Source organism: Vitis vinifera, chromosome 9 (assembly GCF_030704535.1).
Source record: "Vitis vinifera cultivar Pinot Noir 40024 chromosome 9, ASM3070453v1".
Taxonomy (NCBI): domain Eukaryota; kingdom Viridiplantae; phylum Streptophyta; class Magnoliopsida; order Vitales; family Vitaceae; genus Vitis; species Vitis vinifera.
The window spans coordinates 18269478-18285458 of NC_081813.1; the positions used below are offsets into that span (position 1 = coordinate 18269478).

At 34.3% G+C, this 15981-nt stretch overlaps 2 protein-coding genes across 5 annotated transcripts in view; one reads left to right on the forward strand and one right to left on the reverse strand.

The window, feature by feature from the left end:
- The window catches only part of LOC100255370 (cycloartenol Synthase), a 28293-nt gene extending 27405 nt beyond the window's left edge, over nucleotides 1-888 (forward strand). Inside the window, exon 18 of the mRNA XM_002262924.4 lies at nucleotides 399-888. Coding sequence (XP_002262960.1) covers nucleotides 399-512 — 114 coding nt within the window. The 3' untranslated portion in view covers nucleotides 513-888. The remainder of the gene's footprint in view (nucleotides 1-398) is intronic.
- A 7446-nt stretch (nucleotides 889-8334) lies between these two features.
- Nucleotides 8335-15981, reverse strand: part of LOC100263875 (tRNA threonylcarbamoyladenosine dehydratase) — a 74035-nt gene continuing 66388 nt past the window's right edge. For 3 of the 4 annotated variants that reach the window (XM_019222372.2, XM_010656797.3, XM_002263236.5), the window contains 2 exons: nucleotides 15707-15764; nucleotides 8335-8774 (listed from right to left, as the gene is read on the reverse strand). In XM_019222372.2, the coding sequence (XP_019077917.1) occupies nucleotides 8664-8774; nucleotides 15707-15764 (169 nt within the window). In that variant the 3' untranslated portion in view covers nucleotides 8335-8663. Of the gene's footprint in view, nucleotides 8775-15402; nucleotides 15765-15981 lie in introns of those variants that run through there. The other variant, XM_059739711.1, reaches the window with a different exon arrangement.

A 15981-nucleotide genomic window follows, 5' to 3' on the forward strand; every position in this document is an offset into this window, starting at 1 on the left:
AAAACTGCATCCAAACAGGCCTTTGTCATTCTGTTAAAGTTGCTTGGTAAAAGTTAATGGAATAATTTGACGATTGAGTGTAATACTTCAAAGACATTGTAACAGTATCAGGCTTATGACCATTTAATTGATCCTTTGTAGCTCTTGAAAACGTGTACCAAATGTGAAAGACTTGTCATGAGAATCATTAGGAAAACCCCAGGAAGCTCGAAAACAAATGCTTGGAATTTGGATAAGAAAGTTGATCTGCAACCCCATAAATATTTTAGTAATTTGTTTCAATTATATATATTACATGTCTGGTTAGAAAATGAGTATGCATGCTGATTCCCATTGCAACAACTTTGCTGACTCCCATGCCTGAATAGGTTTAATAGTTTCAACATTTCTTCATACAGGAAATCATGGGAGTCTTCAACAAGAACTGTATGAGCAGCTATTCTGCATATCGGAACATTTTTCCTATATGGGCACTTGGCGAATACCGGTCTCGGGTACTTCATTCTTCCTGAAAATGTAATTATAACGTTCCAAAGAATGAGATGCATGCTTGTCTACTGAGTGTAGCCCTTGTCATGTTTATAGCGAATAAGGGTCCCGGTTGGGACTTTTCTGCTTTGTGTTGCTTGAATTTTCTGGGAAAAGAAACATTATTGGGTTTAAGATAATATGTGGCTATAGGGTCTAAGATAATATGTAAGAAACCTAAGCTTATCTTGATTTTGATCCATGGAAAGGCATGTATGCTGGGGAGGCCCTAGCCATCAAATTTATGTAATTGACAATCGTGGAAAGGGTTGTATGTGTAGTTTGATTAAAAGAATTTCACAGGTCTAGAATGTAAAAATCATGCATAGTTTAAAGGAATTCATTACATCTATGATGCTAGGAACTTTTCTTCCCAATCCCCTTCTTGATAGATATTGTCTGTTTTGAATTTGGATTTTAAAATGTATTTGTAAAGAGAAATTCCATATATATAGTATAAAAAATTTCTCTTTCTAGTCAATGTGGGATTTCATATTAAGCATAATTAAGGGTATTGCCGAGTAATGTTAAACATTGATGGTAATTCAATGCCTAAAAAATGAGTGTGTATGCAAGTTTTGCATAGGTATAGCGCACCAAGGCTTAACAATATTAGGCCATAAGGCATAGTTGATGGGTAACAAATGAAAACTTTCTTATTACCCTTTGTCCTTCTTGAGGGATGAAGGAAGTTAGGAGGTTAGATTAATCAAAAGATGGTTATTATTTTAAAAATAAAAGTTAGGCCTGCGTTTCAAGGTTGAAAAGAGATAGAAATAAAATATCTCAAGTTGATGTTGAAGTACAGAATAATAATATAACCTTTCACATACTCTCAAGTAATGCAAATTATTCATGTGATAAAAGTTATATTTATTTATTTTTTCTTTTTTTAAGTTATAAAAAATGGCATAAAACTTTTGGACATATATGAAAATCAGGTTTTGTGAGGAAGAAGGCGAATTGGGAGGTTCTATGTGGGGAAAGGCATTGGATTCACTACAATCTTCTCATTTGGAGTGAGCTTCTCCCACTTGAAACTCTTCACCAAATGATGCATGAACACAAGTAATCTCCAAACGGTCGTACTCTTTTCTAAGGCACATTTGAGGTCCTCCTCCAAATGGTACAAATGTGTATGGTATAGGCCCTCTCCCTTACAAACCTCGATGGGTTGAATTTTTTGGGGTTTGGGAAGTATTTATGTTATATTTGATTCCCAAGAAGTATTAAGGAAAGAAAAAATAATAATAAAAAAATGAATTTTTTTTATGTTTGGTTTCATTATAAAAAATATGAAAGAAAATAAAATATAAATAAAATTAGTTAAAAATTTATATAAAAAAATAAATTATTGACTTTAGATTTTTTTTTTTCCCTTCACTTTTTCTTTTCTTTACATTCTTCTTTTCTATTTTCTTTTTCTTACATTTTCGCTCACTCGGGAACCAAACATGCTAATGAAGCAAACACAGGAAGAAACAAATAGCAAGACTCAACCACAACTCCTTTGATACTATATTAAGTTGTTGATTAGCATTATGTTTGGTTCCTAAAAAGTATTGAGGAAAAAAATGTTATGAAAAATGATTTTATCATGTTTAGGTTCACTACGAAGATATGGATAAAAACAAATATGATTAAAATTAATTAAAAATTTATGTAATTTTAAATTATTTGATTTTTTTTTACATAAAAGAGAAAAAAAAGTAAAATGAATTTAAAATAACATATAAAAATGATTTATTTACTTTAAATTTATTTTTTCTTTTTCTTTTCTTCTATTTTCCTCTTCATTTTCTTTTCCTCGTATGTTTGTCTTAAATTTTCTAGGAACCAAGCATAGGCTTAGGGATTTTTGGTGTGTTGAATTTATACTGCAATATAAATGCATGGTACTAGTTATATAAATCACAAGTTATAAAGAGCTAAATGAGGGAATAAGCAAACAAATAGATTCAAAGTTGAAGCCCATAGAAATTAACCACCTCTTGTGGTACAATACTAAGTTACTAATTAATGGAAGAACTAATGATATAAGGTAATGATATATATTAAGTTAAATTATTACACAATCATATTAGTATTTCATTGTAATTAGATGGTATGGTTATATAGATCACCAACAATAGATAAATAAATGAAGAAATAAATAAGCAATGAGACTTAAACTTAGGACTTGTAGAAATCATATCTTAATGCTATATATTTTAAGCTAGCAATTCATTTAGAAACCTAAGATATTATGTAATGAACAAAAAATATATATCAAATTAATATAATGATCACATAATTTTATTTTACTTAATGTAATATAACTAAGTGGTAAAGGTTACACAAAATATAAATAATCGAGAAATAAATAGACAGATTAGTAAAAACTAGAACACCTCTAGTAGAATGTTGACTCACTGCTTAACCTAAAAAACTTATTAATAAGGCTTGTCTTCAAGACATCATCGCGTCAACAAGATTCTCATAGGAATTAGGAAGCGAGCAAAGTAGCAGAACAACCTAGTCCTCATCTTCAATCTTTACATTAGCACTCTTCAAATCAAGAATAGTCTTGTTAGATAGATCAAGATGATCCTTAATTGTATTGCCTTCATCCATCTAAAGTTGATACAACTTGTTTGTGAGAGACTTTGTCATGTACAGACTTTTTAGTTTCAACCAAATTCCCAAAATAGTAGTTTCATCTGAAACTTCCCTGAGAATTTCATTTCCCATATGACAAGATGATTGTAGCTTGCATTTTACTCATCAAATCTTTCATCTCATTTTCTAACAAACTATTAGGAAATTTGTCAAACCATCTAATCATTACCTCCCAATGTTGTTTTCTTGGATTACTCATATATTTGCTCACAATTCCCGTTGCATGTGCTATATTCAGTCTAGTGTAAACCATAGCATACATAAGATTGCCAATAGTAAAGGCATAAGACACTTTGGCCATGTGAACTCGCTCTAGTTTAGTTGAGGGTGATTGATCTTTGGATAGATGGAAGTGACTAGCCAAAGGGTACTCACAGGCTTCGCTCCAACCATATTGAATCTACTAAGTACCTTCCTCACATACTCTTCTTGCAATAGTTTAAAGACCTCCCAGTCCTTAGTAATCCTCATCCCAAGGATTTGTTTTGCAGCATCAAAATTCTTCATGCAAACTCCTCTGATAACTCTTTTTTTTTTTTTTTTTTAGTTTGTCAATCTCATGTATGCTAGCTGCCACAATCAACATATCATCAACATAAAATAGTAAAATAATATAAGAGCCATCAAACCTCTTGATATAGTTGTTGGGAGCCCTGGATTACTTCATTCTCATGCCCTAGATCTCATAGGGTGCATGCATTCTATCCTCAAGGCTCTTTAGATCTAACATAGTGAAAAATAATGGCTTCAAAAACCATTATAAAATAAAGATCTAGAGAAAAGTGCTCATATCTAGATCTGGATGTTCCCAAATCAATTCATTGGGGTGAAGAATAGACCTAGAAAAACTAGAGAATCTCTCTTCATGCTATTATCCACATGGGTGTCTTGTGCGATTCCCGTGTGGTTCTCGTGCATACGATCTATGTGATTCTAGTGTGCTTCTCGTACACACAAGAACTTCCGCTTGATGACTCTTTCTTGTGTTTAGGTATTGAGATGGTGGAGATCTCAAGGGTGGAGGTTATGGTTTCCTCTTTGGACTGAAAAATAGAGAATGAGAAGACCTAGATACCCTAACCCCTAAAGGGGTATTTATAGTTTCCCACTAGGCTTAAGTCACATTTGTATGAACCAACTCCAATTTTTCTTCTTTCACCTCCATGTCGACTTTGGAGAAGCTCACCATTTTTTCTTTTCCAAAAATGCAACTCTCGCATAATTTGTGCTCAACAAATTTCAACCTTGACAATTTACCATTTGATATGAGTACTTTCAATCCTTTCTTACTCACATGTCTAAGCCTACAATGCCACAAATTTGAATTAGCATTACTGTCAACTACATAAACCATATTTCCACAATTAGATGTTATGTATAATGTTCCCATTTGTTCCCTTATGCAACAACCATGACACTTTTCGTAACCTTCCACACACCACCGGTGAAGACCACATTATGTCCTTCATTATCAAGCTACCCTACCAAAACAAGATTACACATCAATTTTGGTATATGTCTCACATTATGAATCTTCCACACAACATTGTTTGACATTTTCAGATAAATGTCTCCAATACTCACAATATCCAATGGTTCGCCATATGCTAAATACACCTTCCCATAAACATATTTTTCCATAAATTCTCAATGTGCAGCTGTGTGGAAAGATGCCCTTGAGTCCAAAACCCAAGAATCAATAAAACTATCAACTCACATAAGTAACATATCCTGTATCTCCTCAGTGACTACATTCACAACATTACCTTTGTTTTCTTCTTTCTTTTTCGATGTTCTACAATGCTTCTTTTTGTGACCTATTTTCCCGTAATTCCAACACTACACATTCCGCCCAGTGTAGACCCTCCATTTTGTCCTTTTGGCACTTGCCCTGATTAAGTACTCTTTCAGTACTCCATAGTAATTCCTAGTAGCCCATCACTACCCATATAGCTTATCTCTTTGAGCCACTTTGGATACTAGGTACACTTTTATGACAGCTTGCTTAAACATATTTTGGCTCATTTGGCATCCTAAGCCCATTAGGCACACTTGGCCCATCTAGGTGTACATTGTTTGCTTAGGCTTACCCCAACACTTGTAAGTCATTTCCATGGCTCACATAGCTTGCATGGCTCATGTAACTTGCATAACTTGCATGGCTTACATAGCTTGCATGATCTTCTTTATGAATGTGTCATGTACTTATATTTATTTATTCATTTTCTTATTTACTTTTTGAGTCATTATTTTTTTTATTTTTTGTTATTATCACCATTAAGATTGCTTTTGTTATTATTGTTTCTATTATTCTTATTATTATTATTACTACTACAATTATTATTATTATTCATTTATTTTATTTTATTTATTTATTCATTTTTTTAAATGGTTCTAAAAGAAGACTTACCTTGGAAGCAAGAGAAGATGAAAGAAAGGGAGAGACATCATGGGAAGTGGTGGTTGCATGGGAAAAGGTGGATTCTCTAGGGTGCTGGGGGATTGGAATAAGAAAACTAGGAGAACGTGAGAGGGGAAAAAATATAAAATAAAAAGAAGGAAGACGTTTGGAAAAGTGAAGAAGAAGAGGAGTTGTAAGAGAACATAAAGAGAGACAGGAGGGGACCAGGGGAGAGATCGGCTGGAGGGAAAATAGGAGAGAAAAATTCAAAATTTTCAGTGGAGAGATTGGAAGATGATGATGAGATTTCTCTTGGTGGTAGACTTGTGAACAAGTCATGTTCGAACATGTAACTTAGAAACTTAAAGGTCCTTAACTGCTAGAAACAATTAGAATAGAGTGACCCACAACTTTCCTTACCTTGGCTCATGGTTTCAAGACATAACATCACAAACTAAAACAAACACTGAAAACTAAACAGATAGACAATTTTAATGGAAAACTAAAAATTCTGACCAAATTGGTAGAAGAAATCCAGAAGCTTTAGAGATTGTTGAAATTTTTACCATCAAAAATCAAGAATAAAGACTGAATGCAACTTCTACTTTATTCTATCCTATCCTAGAACAAGGTACAAAGTGCATTCTTTTACACATCTCCCCTCTCTCTGTGCTTTGAACGCACCAACCGCCTCCTACTTGTAGAGAGACTCAGTCAACTTCTCCAAGAAAAAGTAAACAATAGATGAAGAATGGAAAGGATATTTCTATATGAGGTGACATTCACAACTCAAAGTCATATAAGATAGGAGCTGGCAGTGTGGAAGCAGTATAGCAAATTTTTGAAAGTTAGTTGTAGAGGTAGCTAGATGCTTATAGATAAAATTCTGGTCAGCTATGCAACTGCGCTTAGAGTTAGATGTGCAAGTGGTTACAAAAAGTGTGGATGGAGCAAACTGAGAATGGAAGCAAGGAATTCCTAGCAAAGTGGAAAAAGCCCCGTTCATGACAAGGCAAAAGTTTTCCCTATTCAAAATATGCACATTTAGCCTCTATGCTCATATATTACACTTTCCATATCATACAAATATACAACATAACAAACAAATGAATTGCTTGGAGGACCACATCTTAAAGGGGACAATAACGTTCCCTTTCATATCAAACAAAAAACTTCTTTTTTTATTTATTTAAATTATGAGAACCTTATGTATTTCAACTTCAATAAGAAAGCACAAAGAAAATATTCCATATTTAAGTTCAAATTGAGAATCATTGGTAGTTTGCTCCATCTACAAGTGAAAGACTCTTCTTCACAATCTTTAGTGGGAGATAATGGCTAAAATATGCATATCCTCGTAGGTTTTTATTTTTATTTTTTTTTTATTTTTTTTATTTTTATTTTATGGTTTTGACACTTTTAAGTTTTAACTGTAACTTTTACGCCATAATCATCGTTATATTGTAGTTTAGTTACTAATATAGTTTTTGGTGTTTTTAGGAATAAAGAGTGGGAGATCCATGTTGGTTGCAGTGAGAGGCTTGAAAAGTTGTGAAAGATTGCCAAAAAGTTTATGGAAAGTTGAAGAAACGATGGGCTGATTGAGATTGATGAAAGTAGGTGCAACAAGAAACGTAGGGAGTGGAAAAGCATAGTAAGGTAGAATTGTACCCTACAAGGGAGATTGGACATATCTTTTATCACTTTAAAATGCCTTCGTAAGAGGAAAATGCCCATGAGCCAAGAGATCAAGATTTTGGGAAGTTTAAATCACCCTATCAAGGGCAAAAGCATCCTTGAGGGCTTTTGGCATATTTCATCTGAAAAATACAAGTTTGAATATATGCTTCAAATTTTTGGCACATTCTTCCGAACTTGAGATATAATGAGCCAAGCATAGGTTGCCAAGTGGCTACTTTTTCTTCTAAGCAGAGTAATTGCGTATCCATTTAGATACATAGATTAGAGATTAGAAAATGTTAATTTTTAGAGATCAGTTTCTAAGTTCTCTTCTTCACTTCCCTTTTATTTTCTTTCAATCCAAACAAGTCTTTGGAGCCTTTTTCCATGATTGAGATTAGTCTTTCCTTAATGATTTCTAATATCAAATTTTCAAATTCACCTTCTCTTCTTATGAAAATCCTTATAGAAGCTTGAGTGACATTTGTGAGATACAAGGAATACTTAAGAGTTATATGTGGTTTTTGAAATTGATCTCTCAACAACAAAGTTATTTACAAACTAATAATATAATTCATTCATTTAGATTGAAATGTTAACTACTCACCAAGGGAAATTTGAGGCCAGATACTTAGGGAGTCTCCTTCATCAAGTAAAAGGGCAAACAAGGGTATCTCACTAAACAACTATCCTCCTATCTTGTAAAACCAAAATGCAAATTTAAAGGCGTGCATTTCAGAAACTAAAAAGAGTATTTCGATCAGGACTTGGGACCACCATAAAATGTGTCCAACTTTGATCCACCAAGCTCTAAGCAAAATCTACCAAAACCATGAGAGGAGAGAAGAGAAGAGTTGTAGTGGTCTGTGCTTAAATTTTTCCCAATTTCCTCACTGATTTATCTCGGTATTTATTTTTCTTAAATTTGATTAATTGTGCATTAGTTGAATTAATTTCCTAGAAACATGTTCAAAAGAGTAAGAACTCGTATCTAAACATTGAGACCAAATGTGAGCAAACACTAGTTCATATAACCAAAGCAGAAGTTATTTTGCCAACCAAACAGATTCATATAAAATTACACAACTAAGCATTAGAACAGGTGGTATTTTGTGGCTTCTTTGAGGAAGACATTTCCAAGAAAATTTTGCTAGGCAAGTTATTAATCAGCCTCAATAACACAGCCCAAATTTTCTTACATGGAGAAGAAAGAAAAGAAAAAAACTGTATGCTATACCCCCTGAAAGTTACATATAAATATATAATATTAGAAATTAAAAGGGTCCAAATTACAAAATTGAACAAAAAAAAAAGAAGTCAGTTCAGCTCACAAAGCAGAAGTTTCTCATTTTTGAGACCTGCCTCTTTCCTTCCTAACCACAAGAGTATATGATGCTTACAAACCGAAGTCCAGTTCGGCTCGCTTGAGCACAGATGTCACTCTATTAAAATATTCTGGCTCCTTCTCTTTTATATCATCAAGTGTCCTTGATTCATGTTCATCTGCCTGATTAGACAAAAATAAAATAAAATAAATCCTTAGTGTAATAACAAAGTTGGTTTCTCCAAAAATCAATGCAAAATGAGAACAGAAGTCCTAATAAATTTGAAATGAGCATAAAGACCACATCAAAAGTGAGAATAAGAAATTTTCCAATATTAATATATTCACTTCATCTAATCAGTTACTATATCCTGCCTGTTTTTGTCATTGAGGTTGATTTTAAATGGTTAAAATGGCTATGGCCAAAGGTAGACTGATCAATAATCAAAATTTTCTTTATGTAATAATATATTTCTGAGTTTAGAATATTGATTCTGCTGGTCCAGTCAACTGACAACCATGATCAAACAAGTCTTGTTAGTAGTTTTGAATATGATTCTGCTTGTCCAATTAACTGACAGCAAGAATCCATGAACTTTTTACAATGTGTCTTCCGTTCTTGCCCGCACCACACTGCCAGAAGTGAGCTTGACAGAAAAGCAAATGGCAAAATTATTTCCTTGCATTCATTAATAACACCCTCAAGTACCATCATTATTATATGAAATTATCCTTCTTGTTTACAACATTGTCATCTTTATAATTTCTTTAACGTCCTCCATTTCAAACTGCAGTCTCACATAACATTTTCATATTGAAATTTCACATCGTTAAAATTTTTTCTTCAATTCTTTCTCTATACTCACATCAATGGGCCACCTTTTTTTTTTTCTTTTTATTCTCAAAAACCCCATTCTCCCTACATTTATTCAATGGCATCACCAGTGACAATAATATCTACATGTACAATTAGGGCATTGGCTCTTCCAATGGAGGAACTTTTATGAATAAGGTGTCATCACCTTGACTTTTAAAGTAACCTATCTTTCATATATGACTAAGTGAACCTCCTGAACCAAGCCTGTGGTGACTGCTTTAGATCATATAGGGATTTTTTAAGCTTACGTAACTTATTTTTCCAAGATTTCCACTCATACCCAGTGGAATATCCATATCGACTTCTTATTCTAAGTCTCCATGGAGGAAAGCATTCTTCACATCAAACTGATGTAAGGGTCAATCCTTATTTGCTACCAAGGATAAAAGAATTCAGATTGTATTCATTTTTACCACTAGTGCAAACATTTTATAGCAGTCTATTCCATATGTTTGAGTGTACCCCTTGGCCACTAGTCTCACCTTGTATCTGTCCGAAGTGCCATCAGCTTTGTACTTGATTGTAAAAAATCCATTTACCAACCATGATTTTTTTTGCCTTCCAACATTTCCAAGGTCTGATTTTTTTTTCTTTCCCCCAGCACTCTCATCTCCTCGTTCATGACCTCTCTCCATGGTTTTGAGGTTAAAGCTTCTTAGATAGATTTGAGAACTTGCGAGACAGGACTTGAGAAAGAAAAGTTCAATATTAGGGTGATAAGTTCCTTTTTTTTTTTTTTAGGATCAGAAAAAAAAATTCATTAAATAGCAATTGAAATACATAAGAAGGATGAGAAATCCTTCATAGATATACAAACTCTTATCAAAAGAATAGATCAATATGATATTGCCTATATATTCCCAACACTGTATAAAGAAATGTGGTTCTAGTTGTTTAGGGAAAAATACATCTACTAAAAAGGCAGAATCTTTGCCCTAAGATTTTCACTTCTAACCCTTTTAAACACCAAATTCCAATTAAGTTGAATAACAATGAGAAGGGTGCCCTTGAAAGCTGAAGTTGTTGAAGCCCAAAAAGAGGAATAGAAGTATATCCATATCATCTCTAAACTTCTCCACTTTTCCTTAAAAATCTTTCCATTTCTTTCCCGATACACTATCCAGATCAATGTGCAGCATATAAGTGTCATCATGTCATAAATGGACCTAGGAGGGACCCAATCTAGCCTGGCTAGGTTGAATAATCTATGCCAAAATGCCAAAGTTGTCAAACAGTGTTAAAAGAGATGATCAACCAATTCATCGTTCATGCACATAATGCAGCAGTCAAGACTAAGAGCTTTGTGAGGTCTTCTCACTTGTAGCATGTCGTTAGTATTAACCTTCCTATTTTCCATTAGTCATGTGAAACCCTTGACCTTAGATGGGGCTTTAAATTGCCAAATGAGTTTTTCTAGAGAGAGATGAACCCGACAAGGGTGGGAGGAAAGATTTTACAGTGAATATACCTGGATACAAGGCTGAGGGTGATAAGTTTTGCATGGATACAAAGTAACACATGAGGTGTCGAGTACAAGTTTGCCTTCTCTAAAAGCAATGGGCAAATCAATGTTATTATCAGAGTGAATTTCTGAACTAGAACCAACATTTGGATTATTTTTATTGCTTCTCTCAAGGTTGACAATTGGAGCTGGTGAGGTCATGATGGAGTCTTAGGTCTCTCTACTTCAATTTCTTCATTTGTGGGAGGACCAGGAGGACTTTGTGGAGGTGAAATAACAGGTTCATAGTAGGGAAAGGCACTCTGAGGAGGATTAGGAATAGCACTCAAGTTAGGGCCATAGTCTTCGGCACCTTCCAAAGTTTTTGCAACTCTGTTATTTCCATCAGTTTCTCTAGCATCCATATTTTCTAAGTTTTCCAAATTCCACCACCTATCTTCCATTTCTGAATCATCCTTCCCTTGAAGATGGGAGTCCTCAAAGTAAGGCTAATTTTCTACAATTTCACATCCAAAGTGACATATTTCTTCCTTGAGATAGAAAGGGGGTGAGGGGTTTAGGCAGGTGGGGAGGAGTTGATAGCACTTGTATCCTTCTTAGGTGGACGAGTACCCTACGAATATGCATTTTACAACTCAAGGATCCAATTTTTCACGCATGCTGTTGGACCTATAGATAGGAGACAACCAAAGATTTTAGTGATAACAATCCAACTCCTTGTAAGTTTGGAAATAAGGTATTAGCCAATGAGATTTTTTATTGGTGTTTGAAATTCAAGAAATTTTGTTGGCATCCTATTGATAAGATATGCAGCTGTTAGGATAACTTTCCCTAGAGCACCAAATCTACTTCTAATAGATGTCTATTTTTCTTTTCAACCACCTCTATTTGCTAAGGCGTGTCACGCTTGAAGAATGGTGCAATCACATGCCAAGTATCTTACTAATTATTGGTAGAAGTAGTCCTTGCATTATTAGACCTGAGTGTTTGAATTTTGGCCTTAAACTGAGTGCCGGCTAATTTGTGGAAACTAGGAAAAATGGATGAGATTTCCAACTTGAATATCATTAGGTAAATCCAAGTGGTTCTAGTGCAATCATTTATAAAGGTAACAAACCTATGAGTTCCCAAAATATTGTAGCATGAGAGGGGCCACAAACATCCAAATGAATCAAACTCGAGGCAAAATGCAATTCTCTTATTGGAACATTCACTTGACGATGTCTAGCAATGGTATATGATTCACAATGGAAATTACTAACATCATTATTTTCAAACAACGAAGGAAACAACTTTTTCAACAAGGAAATGAGTCATCAGCCCCCCTTTTATTTTTGGTTTTCCTAAACACAGTAAGTAACTAGAGAAAATGGCTGAATTGCTCATCATATGCTCTAAAGCACCTGAATCTATGATCCAAGCATTGGAATAATTTTTGGAGGAAATTTACACTTTTTTAGTTAATTGAACCATGGAACAAGAACCTGAATTTTGAGTTGAGGTCGCGTTGTTGTCTTCAAGTTGGTTGAGCAATCTCCTATGTCTTTCAATGTCAGCTTTGTTGAACCCCAAAGTCTGATTGCTGGTTTTCTTTCATTGTGTTGGTTTGATTGGTCTCCGCCAATTTTGCTGCAGAATTCCCTCCTTTGCTATCAAGACTTTCCAGTTTTTGATGTTTCCTATGTAGCTTCCAGCACATTTCCATCATATGTCTAGGCTTGTGGCAGTAGTCATACCATATCTTCTCTTTGTCTATGGTTCTTGCTGTCTCTTGAATTAGAACCTAGTTTGGCCACTGCAAGGGCTGACTTCTCAGTTGTAGGACCTCTGGAATTACCACCCTTCAGCTCCTTACGACTCCTTTTCCCTCGGATATGAGCAAAAGCTTCATCAATGTTGGGAAAAAGATCTTTGCCCAACATTTGACCACATGCTTGGTCGAATCTAGGATTTAGGTTCAGCAAAAACTGAAAGATCCACTCCCTTTCCCGCGTGTCTTTCATCTTCTCTGTATTTGCAGCTGATTCTATCTCTACATTTTAATAGAGATCTAGTTCTGTCAACACCTTTTAAGAGCTTAATAATACTCGATGACAGTTGAAGAACCTTGTTAAGTTTTGATAACCTGCCACTTGAGTTGAAATATTTGAGATGCAAAGCCTTCCTAGGAGCAAGTTCTTGTGACTCCTTGCCAATATCCTTGGCTGTGGGCAGGAGTAGTTACGCCTTGCTGATCTCCGGTTGCAATGCATGGAGTAGCCAAGACATCACCATTGAGTTCTCAAGCTCCCAACTTTCTTACTTTGGATCATCCTCTGCTGGAGGCTTTACAGATCCAGTTCATACTTAATTTTTCCTTTACTTCTCAGGGGACTCTTTTGCCGATTAAGACCCCTCCATAAAGTTCCTTCCGTTCAACTTGGAAGAAAAGATTTGCATGGTTAGGTTTTTAGAGTGAATGGAAGCCTAGTTGTGGAGGACAACATGATATTTGGGCTGATTGGTTTGGATGTTTAGACATAAATGGACAGATTGATGATGAAGTCCTTTTGAAAAATAAGAAATAAATAAATAAACAACCACAATCGGGGATGAAGACCAAAAAAAAATATGGAAATGACAATGAACTGCAATGAAGGCCATTTGAAAAAAGTTGACAGCAATGAAGGTTGTCAGAAAAACCCCCAAAGAACCTAGGTAGGCTCTAATACCATGTGAGTTTGTGAAGAATGAAAAAATTGATTCTCATTAATCTAAAAGATTTACACAACTATATAAAAATATAAGAGTTGACTTACTTTTTAGGCTGAACTAGGAAACATCCTAATCCCCTTAAATTAAGAGCAAAAAATAGGGCTAAATTACAATCAAATCTGTATAGCCTATTTATATTTGCAAAAAAAGATGATAATAATAATAGTAAGTCAACTATTTCAACAGTAAGTTTACAATATTAAAAACAAATCTATGAGCGAAAAGGTTGTCTCCCTAACTAGCCTTCCATCTTTTTGAGGAGCCTATCTAGAGATTTAGAGATGTTCATTGCTCCTAAGAGCAATTGCTTAGAAATTTCAATGACATTTAATAGCTATGGAGCTCAAGCATACAGAACAGGAATATTAATTGATTGAACTTTCTCTAACATCAACATATCCCTACACTCACTTAAAAGATTAATGCTCCTATGCACCTCAGCATTCAAGCTTTTTCATATTGGTATCCAAATCCTATTCATGGTCCACCCAATGATCATGGCAGAATAACCACTAATATATGACAGCCAGTGAGTTTTCCATGTTACTTAAGCATTCTAGTACCAGATCTGTTTATGGGATATATATGTTACAATGTTTTTTCAACAGTCTTACAGCAATTATAATTAATATTAGACCAAGAACATCCTCACCAAGTTTTACTAGACAACCATTAAACTCTGCAAAACATAAGGTGTTAATTATCAATCAAATGCTCTCCAAAGACTTGTAACCACACCATCCAAGTCCCTAGTCTCCAAATCAAAGAAATAATGGCTTAACTGACATAGCATTTAACGATGTGCCAACATCGGGAAATTGAAGTTCTAGCAGTCCAAAAGACTAATATACCACATACAATCACAAGAGGACAAACTACTATGAGGACTGTTTTGCACAATTAAGCTTTCCAGAAAAGCCAGCATCCATCCCAGGCACATGCACTTTTTCCAGAACATGATTCTGGAGAAGTCCTAAAACATTGAGTGTTAAATAGCACCAAAACTTCAATGCTATTTCTTAAAATTTTACAATGACCAATAAATATATAGCTAATATAACTCCATTAATAGAACCTATGGATCGGGGTTTTTTATTCAAAATACCATTATCAGTGTCAAGATGTAAACAAAAATTTTCAGACCCTGATATTGTCCTCTAGGATAATATGTACCTCAACTTGGCAAGAAACTAGGCAGCCCCAAACAGAGACCAATTTTCTTTCACATGCAATGTTTATAGAGTAGTAAGAGGGTAATGAATTCAATTTTTCTTAAACTCATGGAAGTTCTGAGTTTCATATAAAAGCATGTACAAGCAGATTCACTTCCTAGATCATTAAGGACTATCAATGAAAATTTCACAGCCCCTCTTTTGGTTGTAAGGATTGTTTGGAGAACAGAAATACATAAGTAGATGAAGGCTTAAAATGAATAGTTGAGAAAGTCCCCAAGAACTAACTTTGTTGGACACCTGTTGGGGAATGGAACCATTCTGACAGCACCTCAACTATATTTTATAGCAATAATTTTCAATTAAGGTGCATTGAGACATCTAATGGAGATGGCATGATTTCATTTTATTTTCTGTAGCTTTTAAATGTAAATATTAGAAATTGCAATGGACCCATTCCATGAAATTTAAGATGACCCTTGACACAACTAATGTCAACCAAGCAGTAATTCAAGAAGTTGAAAAACAATATGAAATTGTTTCGAATTTTTTTGCAAACTACATGTAAATCTTCTCATTTATGAGACATTAAAACATGCCCAGAAAAGGGATTACTATTTTAATCTTCTGTTTAGTTTAGAAGCAAAAGTATCCAATAGTTGATTGTAGCTTCCAACCTTTCATATTCCCCAGAAAGAAGATGGATTTGACGTATGAATTAAGAAGTGGAAATAAATGCAACAAGGTGCCACCAACAGCACAAGCTATGCCAAAAAGAAATAATACATGCCTTCCATAATGAAAATAGAGAAAATCTCCAAATATTTTCCAAAACAGAAATGAAACATACCTCTTTAAATTTTAGAAGAATTAAGTTTGACACAGACGCTGGCTTTCTCTGATCCCACCTAAAAGGTGAATATGGATATTAAAAGTAGCATAGAGAAAATGAAACCAAACCCATCATCAAAGAAATATTGAACTTTATTTATAGGCATCATCCTACTTGTTATATGCACATTGGTACACAGGTGAAATACAATAAGTTATATTATACATACTTTTGCTGAACTATTACCAATACATTAAGATTTTCCTATTGTTCTGGGAAAAGATACAAACACA